Source organism: Nymphaea colorata, chromosome 6 (assembly GCF_008831285.2).
Source record: "Nymphaea colorata isolate Beijing-Zhang1983 chromosome 6, ASM883128v2, whole genome shotgun sequence".
Lineage (NCBI taxonomy): Eukaryota > Viridiplantae > Streptophyta > Magnoliopsida > Nymphaeales > Nymphaeaceae > Nymphaea > Nymphaea colorata.
This window is the reverse complement of record NC_045143.1, coordinates 7,161,952-7,180,599: the sequence shown is the minus strand read 5'-3', so window position 1 is coordinate 7,180,599 and position 18,648 is coordinate 7,161,952. Positions and strand designations below refer to the sequence as shown.

Sequence of the window (18,648 nt, the reverse complement as noted above, 5' to 3'; positions counted from 1 at the left end):
CATTCTCAAGGTCCAGCATTTTCCGCCTCCACCAAGCCACAGCATCCCCCTCTAACAACATTGCTGCGGTCTTGATCTTCAGATCTTCTTCTACGACGTTCTGCAGATCCAGGTAGTATTCAACTTGGAACTGAAAGTTGTCGATCGCCCTCGCATCCCGGCTACCACTGTACTTCGCGGACGTTGGACGTCAACCCTACTGGTCCTCTCTTGGCTACTACTAGCTGAGTTCGTGCGTAGCAATCTCTGATTCGAAGCCTGAAGTCCAGCAACTTCGTCCTGTAGGATCTTCACCAAGTCGGAGAGCGATCTGTTCATGGCCACAGACTCGGCCATCTGTTCCCGCATCAACTTCATCTCCTCCTTGAATCCCTCAAAGGTCTCGGCAGCAAAGCCGAGGGCTTCTTCATGGGTGGCCACATCTGCGACCAACCTATTCACCGTCTCTTCCAGGTTTTCCTGGTCATGGGCCGGGTTCGCCTCCTCTGGGCGGGCCAGCTCCTTGCCTTTGGCACCTCGCAGATTGTATTGTGATGTCATGGCGTTCTCCTCAACAGCAACAAGTCGGCGTGACGCTCTACACCGACTTTTCGATCGCTTCCCCAGTTTGAACAAAGCCTAAGTTCTGATACCAGTTGTCACGGGCCGACAACTCCGGACCGTGCGGCACGGCAAACTCTCGCCAGTAAGCCGCAAGCCTTCGCCTCATTCAAGTGGGCGCAGATCACTTGAACGCTTTCTCGAAAACAAAGGACACAAATTTGCACAAAGAGTGTGGAAAGAAAACTCGCAATATATTTCACTTCAGAGAGAAGAGTACATCACGAGGGAAAACAAGTAAGCTATTACACTTTACTTACAAGGATGGCTGAAGCCACTTACAGAATTCCCGATGCCGACCATCCAAAACAAGGAATCCCAATATCACACTTAGGGAGCCGTTTTGGGAGGGTACTCCGACATAGGTGAACAAACTAGCTTACACCAAGACTCAACATAAGCAAAGCAAAAGCAAAGGACTGTACAGACTCTAGACGCAGGGGAACACCTTCAATGTTGGCTAAAATATTTTTGGAACCAGCCATATTGTCTGATGCACCAGAATCTATTATCCAAGTATGCTCGTCTAAACAAGAGAAAAAACTGCACGTACCTGCATCATCGCCACTTTCGTTAGTGGCCAGGATAGCTGAATTTTGTTTGACAAAATTCTGTAAAAGTTGGGTCAGCTTTTCCATGGTCACCGAAGTATCTTTTTGATCATTATGAAAAGCATGAGCAGCCTTGTGTCATCCTTCATCATTCGATTTTCTGTTTAGCTTCCAACATTTCTCTCTGGTGTGATTTTCTTTCTTGCAATAGGTACAAAACAGTTTCTTTTTTCCTTTGGAATTTACATGAGATGACAAACCAGAACCAGAAGACATACTCACGTCCTTTTGTTTGGAGACCCTCGCTGCTTGGGAGTCATTAACCTCCTCAGTTCGATTGAAAGGATTCATGATTTGACACCAAGTTTCCTCACGCATAATGATAGAGCAAGCAGTGCTGAGTTTAGGAACTTCCAGTGACATGAGAACTTGACTGCACAGTGATTCATATTCGGGTTTCAGTCCAGCCACATTTGAAAATTTTTTTCTTCCTCTCGATTTTTCTAGAGAGTTACAACGTTAGTCGCTACAGGGTATAGGATTCCCATTTATCCCATAAGAGGGGAAGTTGTCCAAGATATTCTGTGAAGGTCATATCTCCTTGTTTGAGCATGCTGATTTCTTGTGCTAATTGAAATCATCGAGTGACATTGTATTGCTGGCTGTAGAGATCACGAGTTGCCTCCCACACATCTTTGGCAGTTTCAAGAAAATAGAATCCACGAGCCATTTTTTTCTCCATGGAATTCAAGAGCCATGACATGACAGTGTGGTCATTTGATTCCCATTCAGCAAATTTTGGATCATTCTCAGCAGGCTTTGGCTTGCTGCCGGTGACGTGACCTAGTTTAGACTTTTTGCTTAGGAAAAGTTTAGCAGATTTTGCCCAGGTAATATAATTGAACCCATTTAAGGACTTGGTGGTGATTTTGAGTGCAGGATTGACACTGTCTTGCAACTGTTGCTGAGGCCAATCCCCTACTCCTTGTGACTGAGAGCTGTCTGCCATGATAAACTGATGAGAGGAACCTTCAATATCACACGATATCTGGCTCTGATACCAAAAAGATTAGAGAGAAGAATGAGAAAGCACAAAATATACGTGGTTCGGCATGTATGCCTACATCCACAGGAAAAAAGGGAGAGCTCGTATATTTCTCTCATATGTTGTTTCACTTTACAATCACTATTTAATGTGAGTGAATACAACAATTACAAGGCAATAAATCATGGAAAGAAAAATTATCGGCAATCCATGGTGGGCAACTTTTAATATAGGTAACACTATCCAACTAATCATGGAAATACCATGAAGCGTTGCCATAATGAGCCTCCTGAAGAACCGTTTCAACAAGTTTCAATGTTGAAATACTCGCAAATGGTATTGTAAGTAAAAATAGTGTTCTTGCTTATTTCAACGATCCATGATACAGAAAAGTAGTTGCATCATAATTGTCTTTTTTTTTTTGGATGAACAATGTGAGAAAAATGATAGCTGAAGGATGATGTTTAATTTTCTCACTTTTTGTTTTACAATGAATTGTCACAAGTATATATACAGAAATTATTTACGAGATCCATGATTTGTGGAATGAAGGAAAAACTGCCGTATCTCTCTTTAAGTGATTTCAGTAATTTCAGTGTTATCAGCTTCTTCAATGATTTTCTTAATTTCCAGCACATTCCTAAAATCACATCTTGCTAAAACATTCTTATTATTAATATCACCATCCTTAACGTCTCCAGCAATTTCCTTAATTTCCAACACATTCTTTTCTTTGCTATCACCATCCTTAATGTCTCGAGCAATCTCGTTCCTAAAATCACATCTTGCTGAGATGTTCATATCTTTAACATCTCCAACTGATTTACTCTTATCAAGGAATGTGATTGCTGAGATGTTTTTATCTTTAACGTCGCCTGCTGATTTTACATCTCCTGCTGATTTACTCTTATCATGCCCCCTCAAACTGGGTGGTGGGTGAACGACACCCAGTTTGCATCGAAGATTTTTGGTGGCAGATCAAGATAAGGCTTTTGTAAAGATATCGACAACCTGTAGAGAAGAAGGAACATATTGAGTAACTAAGGTCCCCAACACCACCTTCGTTCATAAGAAAGATAATCGATGGCAACATGTTTCGTTCGTGAGTGAAACACTGGTTTAATACTAACTTGCAAGTCAGACATATTCTCACAGTATAGCTACGGGGGATCCGTTATATGGATGTCGATATCTTTGAGTATGAAAGAAAGCCATGTTAACTCCGTTGCTGTAGAGGCCATCGATCTATATTCTGCTTCAGTTGTAGATCGAGCTACCGTTGGTTGTTTTTTAGCTGTCCAAGAAATAGCATTTGTGCCAATGAATGTGCACAAACCAGTTGTGGATCATCGTGTCTCTTGACACCCAGCCAAATATGAATCAGATTAAGCAGGGAATCGAAAAATTGATTGAGGTGAGAGTAGACAACCGAGTTCCATGGTCCCATGAATATATCAAAGTATTCTTTTAACAAGCATAAGTTGACTTTGAGTAGGTTGCTGAATATATTGGCTGACGTAGTTCACACTATATGTGATGTCATGACGTGTAAACGTGAGATATTAAAGCCCACCTACCAAGGTGCGATAGAGTGTAGGATTAACAAATGGTGGATCTTCAGGAGGTGGCCGAAAATTCTGAACTAGAGAAGTTACAACTGGTTTACAGGCTGTTAGATCAGCACGATCTAAGAGACTGTATGCATATTTCTTTTGATTGAGAAAGAGTCCTCAAGATGTTTTGAGAACCTCAATACCAAGAAAGTGATGTAAACTTCCCAAATCCTTCATCAAAAACTCGTGGTTAAGTTCAGTAATAAATTCTTGAATGAAATGAGTGTTGTTGCTGGTCAAGATTATGTCATCCACATATAATAACAAAATGATGGTTCCCTTTTTGTTATGGCAGATATAGAGAGATGAATCTGAGATGCTGCTAAAAAAACCTTTGGCGAGTAGAAAAAATCCAAACCTATCATACCATGCCCTTGGAGCTTGCCGAAGTTTGTAGAGAGCTTCATGAAGCCGGCATACATGATCTGGTTTGGTAAGATCTTCAAATCCTTGTGGTTGTTCTACATAAATAGTCTCTTGTAGTTCTCCATGTAGCAATGTGTTTTTGATATCGAGTTCCTAATATCCCAATTTCGAGATAAGGTGATAGTTAACACAATGCAATTGGTGGCAGGTTTGATGATTGGTGAGAAAGTTTCCATAAAGTCAATTCCAGGAATTTGGTTGAACCCACGAGCCACTAGACTAGCTTTTAGACAATCCAAAGTTCCATCACTTTTCAGCTTCATCTTGAAAACCCATCTGGTGGAAATGACATTCACATCTGCAGTTCGGCGTATTAGAGTCCATGTTTTGCACAAAATCAATGCATCTATTTCTTCATCCATGGCTTTTACCCATCCTGGATGTTTGAATGCCTCTTTGACTGTTTTAGGTTCCAAAGGAACCGAGAGAACAAGAAAGTACTTTGGATTTGGTTTGACTATCCCATCTTTTGCCCTTGTGATCATGGAATGTGAATTGATAGGAGTTGGCAACTGCGGACCAGGTTGAGAACGAGGCATGAAATGAGTGAGAGATGGCTCGATGACCTCTTGAGAACCGCTAGCATCTGTAACATGAGAAGTGTTAGCGCCCGTAGCAAATGGGAGATTTCTACTTGAAGACGATTCATGGTTGTCATTGTGACAACGACTTCTAATGGATCCATTTTCAAGTTCATCCTTAAAGCCAGACTTAGAAACTTCCTCAAATGACTGGTTGTCATCAAGCCACTCCTTGTAGGTGACGCCTTCTTGAAAAATATTGTTGTAAATAAATTCCCAGATTCTTGGAAATGAAATATATTTTCATCAAAAACAACATTCTGGATATAATAATCTGATTCGTTGGTGGCTATAAACGAGCTATACTCTACAAAAACACAGGGTAAAGATCTAGGCTCCAACTTGATCTTGGCATTATCTCGAAGATAGGAAAACAGCGGCTTCCAAAGACACTCATGCAACCATAATCTGGATCATTCTTGAATACAAGCTGAAATGGACTTTTCATTTTAAGAGTAGGTGTGGGCAGCCGATTGATTAAGCACACAGTTGTAGAAAACGCTTCAACCCAAAATTTCATTGGCATGCATGAAACATCATAGCAAGTCCAAGTTCAACTATAGTTCGATGTCTCCGTTCAACCATTCCATTCTGAGGAGGAGTTTTAGGACGTTCTTTTAAGTGTTGGATACCATATTCTAGCAAGTATGAAGCAAGAATGTTACTAATAAATTCATCACTTTCATCGGTTTGAAAATTTTTGATTCTTTTCCCAAATTGATTTTCTACAAACTTGTGAAAAATTTTAAAAATCTCACAAAATTCTGACTTGAAGCACCTTGGATAAGACCAAATGAAATGAGTGGATTCTTCAACGAAAATGGCGTAATACTTATATTGTTGAGATCCGATCATTGAAGCGGGTCCCCATAGATCACAGTGCACACGACCAAGGAATTTGTCACAATGTTTTTCAATAGAAAGTTATGGAATACAACATGACTTAGCTAATTGACAGTCGAAACATAAAATTCTGCTATGAGATGGGCCATGAACTCTAATGCCCTTTTTGTTGACCAGAAACTCTACTACTTGCTGGTTGATGTGACCAAGGCAATGATGCAACACTTCCTTATTTGCCCCATCAAATCTGACTGAGAAAAAAGCATTGTGATCTCCTTGAATTTGTGATGCTGCTCTTACATTTTTCAGCATGTAAAGTCCATCATGTCTAGTTCCAGATGCCACAATCTGCCGATTCCTCTTGTCCTTTATAAGAAAACCATTAGCAGAAAATTCAAAAATACATGACATGTCTGCTATTAATTGACTAACTGAAATTAAATTCTTTTTAATTTCTGAAACCACTAAAACATTCTTGAGAGAGGAATAAATTTTTTCCCATCGTTAACAATAGCATTGCCCACATGTGTGATGTCAAGTTTTTGACCAATGCTTACCATTATCTTTTCTGATCCATAATATTTAGTTGAGACATTGAGATTACCTGCGTCTGATGTGATGAGGGCAGATGCTCCAGTATCCGAGAACCGTTGTTGATCCTGACCATCCGCAATCTTCATTGCAGCTAGTGCTTGAGGAACTTGTTTGGGCTGGTACGTTTGATTAAAGCGATGCCAGCAATTAAGTGGAGAATGGTTTCTCTTGTTGCAAATTTGGCAAACGGCTCCCTTTTGGGAGGCATCTGACTGATTATGATTTTCTATTTTGTTGCTGTTAAAATAAGTACCTTGGATGGCCTAGCGAAACTCTCGTCCCTTAGAATTGAGCGTCTGATTTTTATGTCCCTTATAGCTCAGATTTTGAACACGCTGATTCATAAAAGCCACCTGAGTGCCTGAAATATCTATGTACATATTTCTTACTGTCTCATGACTTTCAAGCAAGACAATGACTTCCAAGTATGGTGGAGTTGGAGGATGCATATAAGTCATTCTAAAAGACTCATATTCTGGTATGAGAGCAGTCAATAACCAAAGCACTTTAGATTGATCTGAAACTGGGTTTTCCAATGACAACAAGTTCGTAACATATAATTTTGAATTTTTGGGTGTATTCATCAATACTTAGATTGCCTTTCTGATGCATCTGAAGCCTTTGCATAAGGAGCATTTCTCACTCCAGTGACTCATAAGCAAATATTCGATTTAAAGTATCCCATACCTGTTTGGAGGTTTTCAGCCCGGCTACTAGCCCCAATATTTCTTCTGATAGGATTCATGTAAACCATCCATGCAGCAGCCGATCTGATCTTTGCCAGGCATTGAAGTCTGGATTCAAGCTCTGTTCAGCTGCAGTAATATTCCCTCCATTATAACTGTTGCTAGGAAGATATCTATCAGGCATGGAAGTTTTTCCATTGATAAAACCCGACATATCCTGACTTTAGATTAATCCTAGCACCTGCATCTGCCATAAGAGAAAATTAGATTGGGTCAATTTGATGGAAACAAAATTGGCGACGTTCAGGTTGAAAGGATATGGGTATTTGATTGAGGTAGCCTGTGAGCTTTGTGAGACCATAGAATCGTAGCGCTCTGATACCATGAGAAAAATGATAACTGAAGGATAATGTTTAATTTTCTCACTTTATGTTTTACAATTTAATTTTCTCACTTTTTGTTTTACAATGAATTGTTACAAGTACATATACAAAAAATGTTTACAAGATCCACAATTTGTGGAATGAAGGAAAAACTGCCATATCTCTCTTTAAGTGAGTTCAGTAATTTCAACGTTATCAACATCTTCAATGATTTTCTTAATTTCCAGCACATTCCTAAAATCACATCTTGCTGAAACGTTCTTATTTTTAATATCATCTTCCTTAACGTCTCCAACAATTTCCTTAATTTCCAGCACGTCTTGTTGAGACGTTCTTATCATTAACGTCCCCAACTGATTAACTCTTATCAAGGAATGTAATTGCTGGAATGTTTTTATCTTTAACGTCTCCTACTGATTTTACGGCTTGTGCTGATTTACTCTGATCACAATGCAGGGGAGGCTCTTTGTATTGAAAGAAAGTCCTTGGATATATTTGCAGCAAGGACATCATGGAGATCCTTATGTCTAACCTCTGTATGGCGAGTTTACCTGAAATTGTGTACATCACCAAACATTACACAGAATGCTTGAATATGGTGTTCGCAATTATGGAACAGATAGTGAAGCATCATGTGAAATATTTTGTGACAAATAGGAAAAATTATCTCAGAACCTTGTAGTACACAAGGAAGGGGCATGTAATTCTACCTTTTCACTGCTTTCACAAATATTTACATGGTATCAGAACAGGAGCCCTTCGATAATGGAAATAATCTTGTAAAAATTATTAAAACAATGATGAAAAATGCATAACCTGCAAAAGATTGAATAGAGCCAACATCTTTGAGCTACATGTCTACTGGGACCAGAGGTCCGGTTCACCCCAAAAGAAAGTTACACTATGGGGCTGTTTGGCGTTAAGGACAACATCTAAGTGTTTCACGAATCCAACTCAAAATTAAGGTCCATTCATGTGACACTTGTTCAAGTGTTTTGATGAATCTATCCCAATTTTAGAGTAGATGCTTCTAATGCTAGACAACCCCTTTTAGGTACTAATTCATACTGCAATCATGGAAGAATACCTGCCTGTGAAGTATACATACTTTTATTCACTTTTGCTGGCCTTTCTTGTTACTATAAAGGCACTATTCTTAACAGATCCATTTGCATGTTATTCATATTTAAAGCAACCGATACAAACGAAAATGAAGAAAGAACATGCCGTGCAAATTACATATGCCATGCATATGGACTTATAACCCGGCATCGGGTGTTCGGGCCCACGTTGGGATATCGAATTTATTTTTCTTAACTTAATTCCTTTTTCATTTATTTTAACCGTTTGTTTCAGCCAATTAATTCTGATAGTGAAACGATGATATCAGAACACTCCATTAATGTAGATGCGCTTTTCATTATTGGAACCGTCAACAGATAAAAATTGAGCGTCTTCATAGCCATTCGATTTTCACTACTAGGGGATGATACAAGTACTATTTCAAATGTGCAATATCATATGAAGTGATCCAATATTCCGTGCATAGAAAAAATAAAAATGATTTGATGCTAGCTAACAAGAACCTTAACATTGACTCCTAAGTCATAATTAGATTCATGTAGCAACTGAATGGCACTGATAAATTGTAAGAACCCAAAAATAGTTGAGGGACAAGGTGTGCAAGTAGCCAATGTGAAATGATGATGAGGGTTTATCATTATAATGGAAGTTAATGCAGCGACTATTTTGTGTTTAACATCCATGATAATATAGGGAAGAAAAGCCAATTATCTGGACTAGAATTGTCATTTGATTTACAGCAACATAGCAAAATAATACACTGGTCTAGACTTTAAAGCTGCTAGAACTCCAGTTGTTGATGTCTTCATTTCTCATCTCCAGAACCAAGCAAAATCATCAATCAGTGCACATCTTCTACCACCTTTCTAACATGTGAAACCATAACACTCACCTTCTAAACCTGCAATAACAATATTACACCATAAACCGTGTGCAATTTTTGAAAAAGACATTACACTTACGATTACGACATGAATGAATAGGTATTGACACCTAATTAGTAATGGCTCTTCCATTTTTTTTAATCTGTTTCCTCGATGTCGTATAATTAGGGCTGTATATGAGGGTCAGCTCAACTCGGACTCGACCCACATATTGCTTGGCTTGATTTTGATTCAAGCTATATAAGAATAGCTCGATGCCAATTACCTTGAGCTTGACTGGATTAAGCTTGTTTGCCAACTCCTCATTTGACTTAACCACTTTTCTTGGTTTTAATTTTTGAAATTACAAAAAAGAAAAAGATGACAAAGATTATATGAGCTTACTCAAGTTTAATTGAGTCTGTAACTCGAAAACGATTAGTTTATAAGCTTGAGTTTTTAATTAAGCTGGAGCTTAACCAAGCAAGTTCAAGTTGACTCGACTCATTGTGCAGCCTTACCTATAATACCTTTTCTTTTTCCCTGCTTCACAGCAACTCAACAAAGCGGCAAATGAATTCGATCGTCAAAACTCTCTTCACCAAATGAAGGTTGACTCTTTCAATTGATCAATTTCTCTACCAACACAAAATAGGCAGATTATTTTACTCTATGTTTTGGCCCACGATCTCTTATATTATTAAGTATGTATTGAGGGCATTTTGGTAACAGGTTCAAATGTATTTAGTTACGCATTTTATAGAAACTCAAAAGTTTGGCTAAAACATTCAAACGTTATGGATGTGTTTTCTACATTATTTGAAATTATAAATCCACTTGTTAGAAAATAATTTTGATACTTTGAGGAAACAATAGAAGCATGCACATATTTTGAAGAAAAATGTTTGACAAACTGCAAGGTTGTCGATAAATTCAGATTCTGATCGGATCTAAGATGGAACCATTTAAAAAAAAAATCAGATATAGATAAAAATTTAATAATATCCAATTAAGAAATTGGTATCTGATTCAAATTTAAGAAATGACATTCGATCAGATGCAGATTAGGATCCGATTTAAGATAAAGCGGTCAAATTCCGATTCACATTCAGTTTTAAATAAATTACCTTATATTTAATTTCCTCTCATTTTTGAAAGTCGGTTCTTGATATACTGTAATGCTGGTCGAGTTCAGTTTAAAAGTCTTGATTCAGATTCCATTGTGTATTTAAAAAAAGTATCGATTTGGATTCCGATGTGGTGTAGACTAATTTTTTTTTTGTTCATATTGAAATACAAATTCTAATTAAGAGGCGGGTATTTTTGTAGTTTTTATTAAAGGAAGTGGACATTTTAGATTTTTTCACCTTTTAAAATTCTTTTTTACTCTTTTAAAAAAGTTTATTATTATTATTATTATTTAATAGGGGTACTTTGGTCATTCTCATTGTAGTGCATCATTTTTTAGTGCACAGGGGACACCCATCTTAGGTAACCAGCTTTAGTCCTGCTTGTATTTGGGTTGGGTTAGAAATGCAACATAGCAGTTGCTGGTCGGCTATCTTGAATCTAGCGAGTTATATTGGGGTATAATAGATCAGTTGGATGGTGCCTATAGAAGGCAATAAGTGGGATCAGTTTGAAGACCCTTTTTTTAGCAGCAGAGACATTTTGTGAGTGTAAAGAATTTGTCCTATAAATTGGGACAGGTTCATCAAACACTAGAACTATTGTTATATGAATCTGCTTCAAATTTTAAAGCAGATTTATGGGACACTCAAAAAGTATCTGTGCTACCTCGTAAGGATCTGATTTTAACAATCTCAACGAGACTTTCTTTGAGGCCTTCGTTGAACTCTTCTTCTTGTATAACAAAATTTTCTCATCTTAATTGAAAGGTTAGTGCATTTTTAAATTTTAAAATATTCTAGTTTCTTGTCCACTGCCTTTTCTTGTCTTAGTCACAGTATTTAACCTGGTTGAATCGATGCTCAACAGCAGAAAAGCTTACATTAGGTGCAACTGCTCACATTGAGTGCATATATGGGCACTCAAAAGTGTGCTCGGCCATCCTGATTTGGCTCACAAGTTATCCCCAATGTGAGTTGAGTGAATGAGTCTCGTTAGGGCAAAACATATCCTCAAAGTAGACATACCATAATTTTTTTTAGGGACTCTTTTAGTCATTATGGGTCCAATACTATGTTAAGGCATTGTTTGATAGTGACATTTATTTAATCTATTTTTACTACATAACACCAAACTTTGACCTAGCATCACAACACAGTGCAAACTTGCATTGCAAGTAGCTACTTTGGCACATTACAATAATATTCTTGTTCTTTCTCCCTTCCTACCCTAATATTCTTGTTCTTTCTCCCTCGTTCACCTTATTTCTCTCATTCTATCAACCACTCAACAGTTTCTCCATTGCAACAGTATTGAAATCTTGACACCAGTGACTGCATTCCCGACACTTGTCTTACAAGTTATCAGGATGTCGATAAACATGTTTGAAGGACAAACTATAAGAATGTCGATAAATTCATATTCGGGTCTGACATCCAACCAAACCATTTGAAAAAAAGCAGATATAGCTAAAAATTTTAACATTCAATTAAGAAATCGGCATCAGATAAAAATTTTAAAAAATGACATCCAATCAGCGGATTAAGATCTGAATTTAAATAAATATCCTTTCTAATTCCGATTCAATTTTAAATAAATATCTTACATCTAATTTCCATTAATTTCTGAAAGTCGGTTCTTAATATATAGCAGTGCAGCTCATCTAAGTTTAGTTTTAAAAGTCTTGATTTGGGTTCAGTTGTGAACTTAAAACGGATTTGGATCACTTTGGATTGAGTAATTTTTTCGTTCATATTCAAATCCAATTTCTACTAGGAATGAGTGCACGTCAGTAAAGTATTTGATATGTAAAGAGTATAACTGATTCAAATTCAAACCACTGGCATTCCTTCCAATAACTGGTACCTTTCATGGCTTCAAAAAACAGATTAATAGAACTTCATGCAAAGGCTTTTTTTTTTTTAAATTGTTTACTTGAGGAAATTGTTTTCTACGTAGAGCCCCAAATGCCAAGCCATTATGCATCCAATGTTTTGACTTGCTTGGGTAAACTTACAGTATACCCTTCACTTGAGTGTCATGTTTCCCACAGTTTACATTCAACAAGAATAACATATAAAAACGTTGCAATAGTATTTGAACCTTGAACCCTTTGAATGTGAACCATATTATGGCCTGGTTGTACTATGCCCTTTGAGGCTTCATAGACAGATTTTTTATTTGAAAAGTTGCAGCTTGACAATTACATTGTCTACTCATACAACACAACAATCGTTTGCCATGCAATTAAACTCTCTTACCATTGGCAAAAATCAACTCTGCTCAATGAAAGGGAATTATGCACTGTCCCCCACATGACTTGATATAACTTTGATTAAAGTTTTGTGTTTTGGTAAAAGTCTTTTGAAAAAATTTGAGGTGATTACAGGGTGCTAAGCAAAGATGGCATCTACCGCATTTATTCAGGTACAAATACCACAAATTGATATTCATTATGTATATATTTACCATGATATATTCAAGTGAGTGGATATTAATTCACTTTGCGGTGAGTGGAAACAGATGTTTCCACGTTAGGTAGTGAGAACCTAACCTGGTTATATGTGTCACACTCGTGCATTATTTTTCATGTGCCGTATGGTCAATGACTAAAATATTCATAGTTCAGATCTAAAAACAAATAAAAAAGACAAAACTGAAATTGAAAAAAAAAAGTAAAAAGGTTGGTAAAAGATAATTTTAGTAAATTACCAAAATGGACTCCCTTCCTTTATTGCGCTGGCGCACGTATCTTTCTCCCAACAAGGACACGCAGCGTGGGGCCACCAGCCTTGATTTGCAAACAAACAGTCAGTTTGAGCTGAAGTGCCACTTATCAGTCACGAGCTAAGGTGAATGTTTGTTGAGAGGCAGGTTTAATAAACCTTTAAGAGGGAAAGCCGGTTGCAGGGAAAACCCAAGGAACTGCCACCACTTAATTTCCTTCGCCTGCCTTCCAAGCAGCATGTTGACTCTCTTCTCGATCTTGTTCATTTTCTCCATATTCTCCACAGCGACTACTGAAAGCAATGTCCAAGCAATGTTCGTATTCGGGGATTCAATCGTTGAAGCTGGGAACAACGTTTTTTTGGATACAGCCGCGAAATGCAACTACTTTCCGTATGGGGTAGATTTCCCATCGGGTGTTACAGGTAGGTGCACCAATGGAAAAACCCCGGCTGACTTACTGGGACTGTTGCTGGGGTTGCCTCATTTACTGCCGGTTTTCTACGACCCTCAAACCAGAGGAAGCTCCATTCTCGCCGGAGTAAACTATGCCTCTGATGGTGCGGGGATCCTTGATTCTACTCGCCAAAGTGTAAGCAGATCAATCTTTGTTTCTAGCAAAAGATGAGTCGCTGCCAACTTACTTTTTTACAAAGAAGTACCATGCTAGCTAATATATTCCTTGAGACGTACAAACAAGATGAGATGCTAGTTAGGAAGAAAAGAACACGTAACTAAGATAATATATCACCATAGTTCAGGTTTCCTACCTTAACAAAATGTGAAAATTCTTTGCAGCAACATGTCATATCTTTGAGCCACCAAATTGCGAACTTTGGGGAAACAACACTACCGGATCTGAAATCTCAATTGAATGGGAGCTTTGCACTCTCTTCCTATCTCTCTCAGAGTATATTCTTTTTCTTCATTGGTGGAGGCGATTACATGGCAAACTGCACCACATCATCAGGCGTGGCTGCAGAGTGTGACTTGCAGAGCCTAACAGAATTGCTCATTCGAAATTACACCAACCTCCTCACGGTACTCTCTCTGTCTCTCCTAAAAGATGCTTGAAGCGGGCTGCTTTAGTTCATGAAGTCCATACCTACTTCATGAGAACACGTATTTGGCACAGTTCCCACCACACACCTTGACCTTAATTAACTGAGAAATTGCTCATTTCTTCGGCCAATATAGTCTCCTTATATCTGTTGTTATCTTACTTTTTCTTCTATTCTATTCTACAGAGAGCATATGACTTTGGGGCACGAAAATTCGTGGTCTTTAATCTCCCGCAGGCTGGTTGTGCTCCTTTTTTTAAACGTCAGAACAATGGATCATGTGTGGATTTACTAAATGAGGGATCCACTTTGTTCAACAACGCACTCAGGCCCGCTCTAGAAAATCTAAGTGAGGACTTGCCGGGATTTTCTTTTGTCTACATCAACACGTCGGGAATCATCAATGAGATAATCAATGATCCAACTACTTACGGTATGCAATCTTTTGTTCATTTAATATATTCCAGAACACCATATAAATCTAACTTGTTTATGATCAATTTAAATTATGCTGTTCCATGCATGTGCATGGACATTAAACAATGCAGTTTAGCACATTATCTGAATATATTTAACTTGGACTTGGACACTACCAAAAGTACGTAAAAATGGTAAATCATGCACTAGAGCTGTTACATATAAACAAGTTTCTAACCAAGAAAATTTTCCTGCTATCTTAGGATTAAAGGTGACCAATGGAAGTTGCTGCTTCGCCGATCCCGATGGAATAAGGCCATTATGTGTTGAAGGAACAGAACCATGCCCAGATAGGAGCATCTATGCCTATTACGATGGGTCTCACCCCACAGAAGAGCTTTACATGCACCTGTCGACAAAAGCGTATTCGTCAGATCTCCAAACTGAAGCCTATCCCTTCAATGTTGAAGTGCTTGCCAACCTTAATATCTCACTGATGCTTATAGGGGCACCATCATTTCATACCCGTGACCATTAAGATCTAGAAACGAAGCCAATTTCAACTAGCACGGGATAGTTGATATCGACGTGATTTACATCTTGTTTGTCGGTTCTTCTCTTCTATCAAACTAACTCATGTGAGTTGGAACGATTTGCGTCTCATTTTTGCGCTTCTTTTCTACCAGTCCCGTTTGCATCAGAATTGTCCTTTTCTTTTGGGATGAATAATGCTGAGGAGGCCCTTGTATTGAAAGAAATATCAGAATGGTCCTTGGATATATTTTGCAGCCACGAGATCATTGAGATCCTTATGGCTAAAAGTGCGTACGTTGCAAAACATTACACAACATTTTTGCATGGTTTGGTGGAGATGTGGTGTTTGCATTTATGGGATAGATTGTGAAGCAACGTGTGAAATATTTTATCACAAATCGTTAAAATTATCTCAGAATCCTTCTAGTATATAAGGAAGAGGCATGAAATTCTACCTTTTTCACTGCTTTCACACGTATTTATATGGTATCAGAACGGGAGGCCTTTGATTGTTAAATCGATGATAAACAATGCATAACCTGCAAAAGATTGAATAGAGCCAACATCTTCGACAGCTACGTGTCTACTGGGATTGGAGATCCTGTTCACCATAAAAAAAAAACACTTAAAGCTGTTTGGTTTTAAGAACACCATCTAAGTGTTCCATGAATTGACCTCAAAATTAAAGTAGATTCATGAGACACTTGTTCAAGTGTTCCATAAATCTACTCTAATTTTAAAGCAAATGTTTCTGTTGCAAGTTTCTTGAGAAGGAGATTATTACTTCCATTTCTAAAAGATCTGGTTCAGCAAAATCTCGAGAAAGGAACTGTTGAAGATTGAGCTGGAGATGGAGACTGTTACGTTGAAGATTGAGCTGGAGATGGAGACTGTTACGTTGAAGATTTGCTTTATCTCCTAACAAAATCATCTCATTCGTTTCTAGTCCTTCCTTTTTCATTGTGACAAAATATGAAGAATGGGAACCATCTCTCGATATTGTATACTGAGCAGTCAATAGTGAAAAAAACACCAGTCTTCTTCTCCGTGGATGTTGGCTTTCATGCCGAACCACAAAAAATTGCTTTTCTTCTCGATAATCTTTCTTCTTGATGCTTTGAGTTCCTATTGTCAGATGACCCCTTTTAGGTACTCTAGTCGTCGTGGAAGAATACCTACGGTGAAGTACACATACTTTTATATTTTCTTGTTACTATAAAGGCGCCATTCTTAGCAGATCCATTTGCATGTTATTCTTATACAAAGCAACCGATACAAGAAAAAATGAAGAAAGAACGTTCAGTTGAAATTATAGTTCAGTTTCCGACTTGTTTTTTTACCATATCCACACCTAAAATCCGAATTTATTTCATATTGCACTTCTATGCATTTGGTTTTAGAGAATTAGATTAGGCTAGCAGTTACCATGACGCGAACGAATAGAGCCACCAGTCACCGATGCACAGAGTCCATCTTGTCACCATGCCGTCTCACTATGCAGGTAGAGCTCCCTCACCTGGCAGTGACACAGGTGCTTGCCGAAACGTAGTTACGCGCAATGGGGTGCAACATACACAGCCTTTTGTCTTGGGACCGACCCCCTCTTAAAGGTATATGTTTGCTGAAACCGTGGCCCACTTTTGGGGAATAAAGTATTCAGGCTCACCTTGCAACATTGGATTTACCTTTTCTAATTTAATCCATTTTTTATTTCTTTTAACATTTGTTCAAGCCAATTACTTCTGATAATGAAATAATGATATCGGGACATCCCATTAATGTAAATGTTATTGGAACACCAACAGAACAAAATTGAGCGTCTTCCACCACTAGGAGATGATAAGATACCACTTTAAATGAGCATTATCATATGAAATGATCCAATATTAGTGCATATAAAAAATAAAAATGCTTTGAAGCTAACAAGAACGTTAACATTGACTCATAAGTCATAATTAGATTCATGTAGCAACTGAATGACACCACTGGTAAATTGTAAGAACCCAAAAATAGTTGCAGGGACAAGGTGTGTAGCAAGTAGCCAATGTGAAATGATGATGAGGGTTTATCATTGTAGTAGAAGTTAAAGCAGCGATTATTTTGTGTTTATCATCCATGGTAATATAAGGAAGTAAAGTCATTTACCTGTACTAGAATTAACATTTGATTTACAGCAACATGGCAAAATCTAATAAAAATAATACACTTGTCTAAACTTATTGCCATAACTCTAAGTTGTTGATGTCTTCTTTTCTCATCTCCATAGGGGAGCGGAATCATCAATCTGTGCACATCTCCTACCACATTGCTAACATGTGAAATTACATAACACCAAAAATGCATTGTAAGGTGTTAAGCTTATTTAGGTTTTAGAAAGGTGTCATACTACGTTCATTCAAGTGGTTCAACCATAGTCACAAATAACATCTCGGAGTTTTAAATAGCCAGGTTTTTCTCGGGTATAATACAGCGAGCTTAAAAATATGAAAAAAGAACGAGAAAAAATGAGAAAATTAAAAAAAATAAAGTGAAAAACTAATAGCACAAACATCAAAAGATAACTACGTTTGAATCAAATAAAAAATAAAAAATGAAAAAAAGCCGTTTGACAATAGAAAACTAAAAAATGGAAAAAGTGAAAAAAACTAAAAAATGTGTTTTTTAATGTTTTTTTTCAAACACATTAAAAAAAAACATTTTTTTAATGTTTTAAAAGGCCAGTTAATTTATCATGTTTTTTAAAAATAAAACGTGGTCCTACACCTTTTTAGTGCATTCGACAAGTAGCATCTGAAAATTACTTTTGCCAGAAAAACCGACGTGGATTCTGAATAGGCTTATGCGGTACGAATGGCAGAAAATTCTTTTGCACCGCGTAGGTTGGTAGACGCTATTAAATGCAAATAAATGGTTGTAGTTCAACGTTCTTGAGGTACGGTAAACTTCTCATTTCTAATAAATTTAACTTGGAACCAGTTTCGTGTAATTTATGACATTTGAACCTCCGTCTAGAAAAACCAACACAAAAGAATGTATTTCAAGTGATATATACTTGAAAATAAAGAAATACAAAATAACGTGCAAAATAAAAATATCGCATCGTTGTGGTAATCTTTCTTCCTCTTTTCCTTTTCATAAAAGAAAATTAAAATATTTTAAAATGCTGAAGTGTTTTACCATGATTTGAGTGAGTTGATATTAATTCACTTGCAGCACTCAGTCCAATGTTTCCACTTTTTGGTAGGAAGAAGGATGCGCAGCCTGGGGCCACCAACCCTAATTTGCCGACAAACAGCCAATTTGTGCTGGAGTGACTTGCCATTCTCGAGCCAATCTCATACATGCAAACAATTGCGACACAAAATCCAAACCCAAAATTTTGCTACTTGGCTTGTTGTTGGACCGCAGGCAATCTTTGTATTATGGATCAGCCGATTTGGTTGGCGAAATGCCAGACCTCACTAATAAATAGAAAGTTGGATCTACAATAGATCTCATCTCACCTGAATCACT

The 18,648-nt window shown here is 37.6% G+C and overlaps 1 protein-coding gene across 3 annotated transcripts in view; it reads left to right on the top strand.

Moving 5' to 3' along the window:
• Positions 1–18,648, top strand: part of LOC116255515 (GDSL esterase/lipase At1g71691-like) — a 40,107-nt gene that overhangs the window by 16,532 nt on the left and 4,927 nt on the right. Inside the window, exons 1-4 of one of the 3 annotated variants that reach the window (XM_031631364.2) lie at positions 13,296–13,715; positions 13,922–14,164; positions 14,371–14,617; positions 14,865–15,380. In XM_031631364.2, the coding sequence (XP_031487224.1) occupies positions 13,362–13,715; positions 13,922–14,164; positions 14,371–14,617; positions 14,865–15,139 (1,119 nt within the window). In that variant the 5' untranslated portion in view covers positions 13,296–13,361 and the 3' untranslated portion in view covers positions 15,140–15,380. Of the gene's footprint in view, positions 1–13,295; positions 13,716–13,921; positions 14,165–14,370; positions 14,618–14,864; positions 15,381–18,648 lie in introns of those variants that run through there. The other 2 variants (XM_050078380.1, XM_050078379.1) reach the window with 2 other exon arrangements.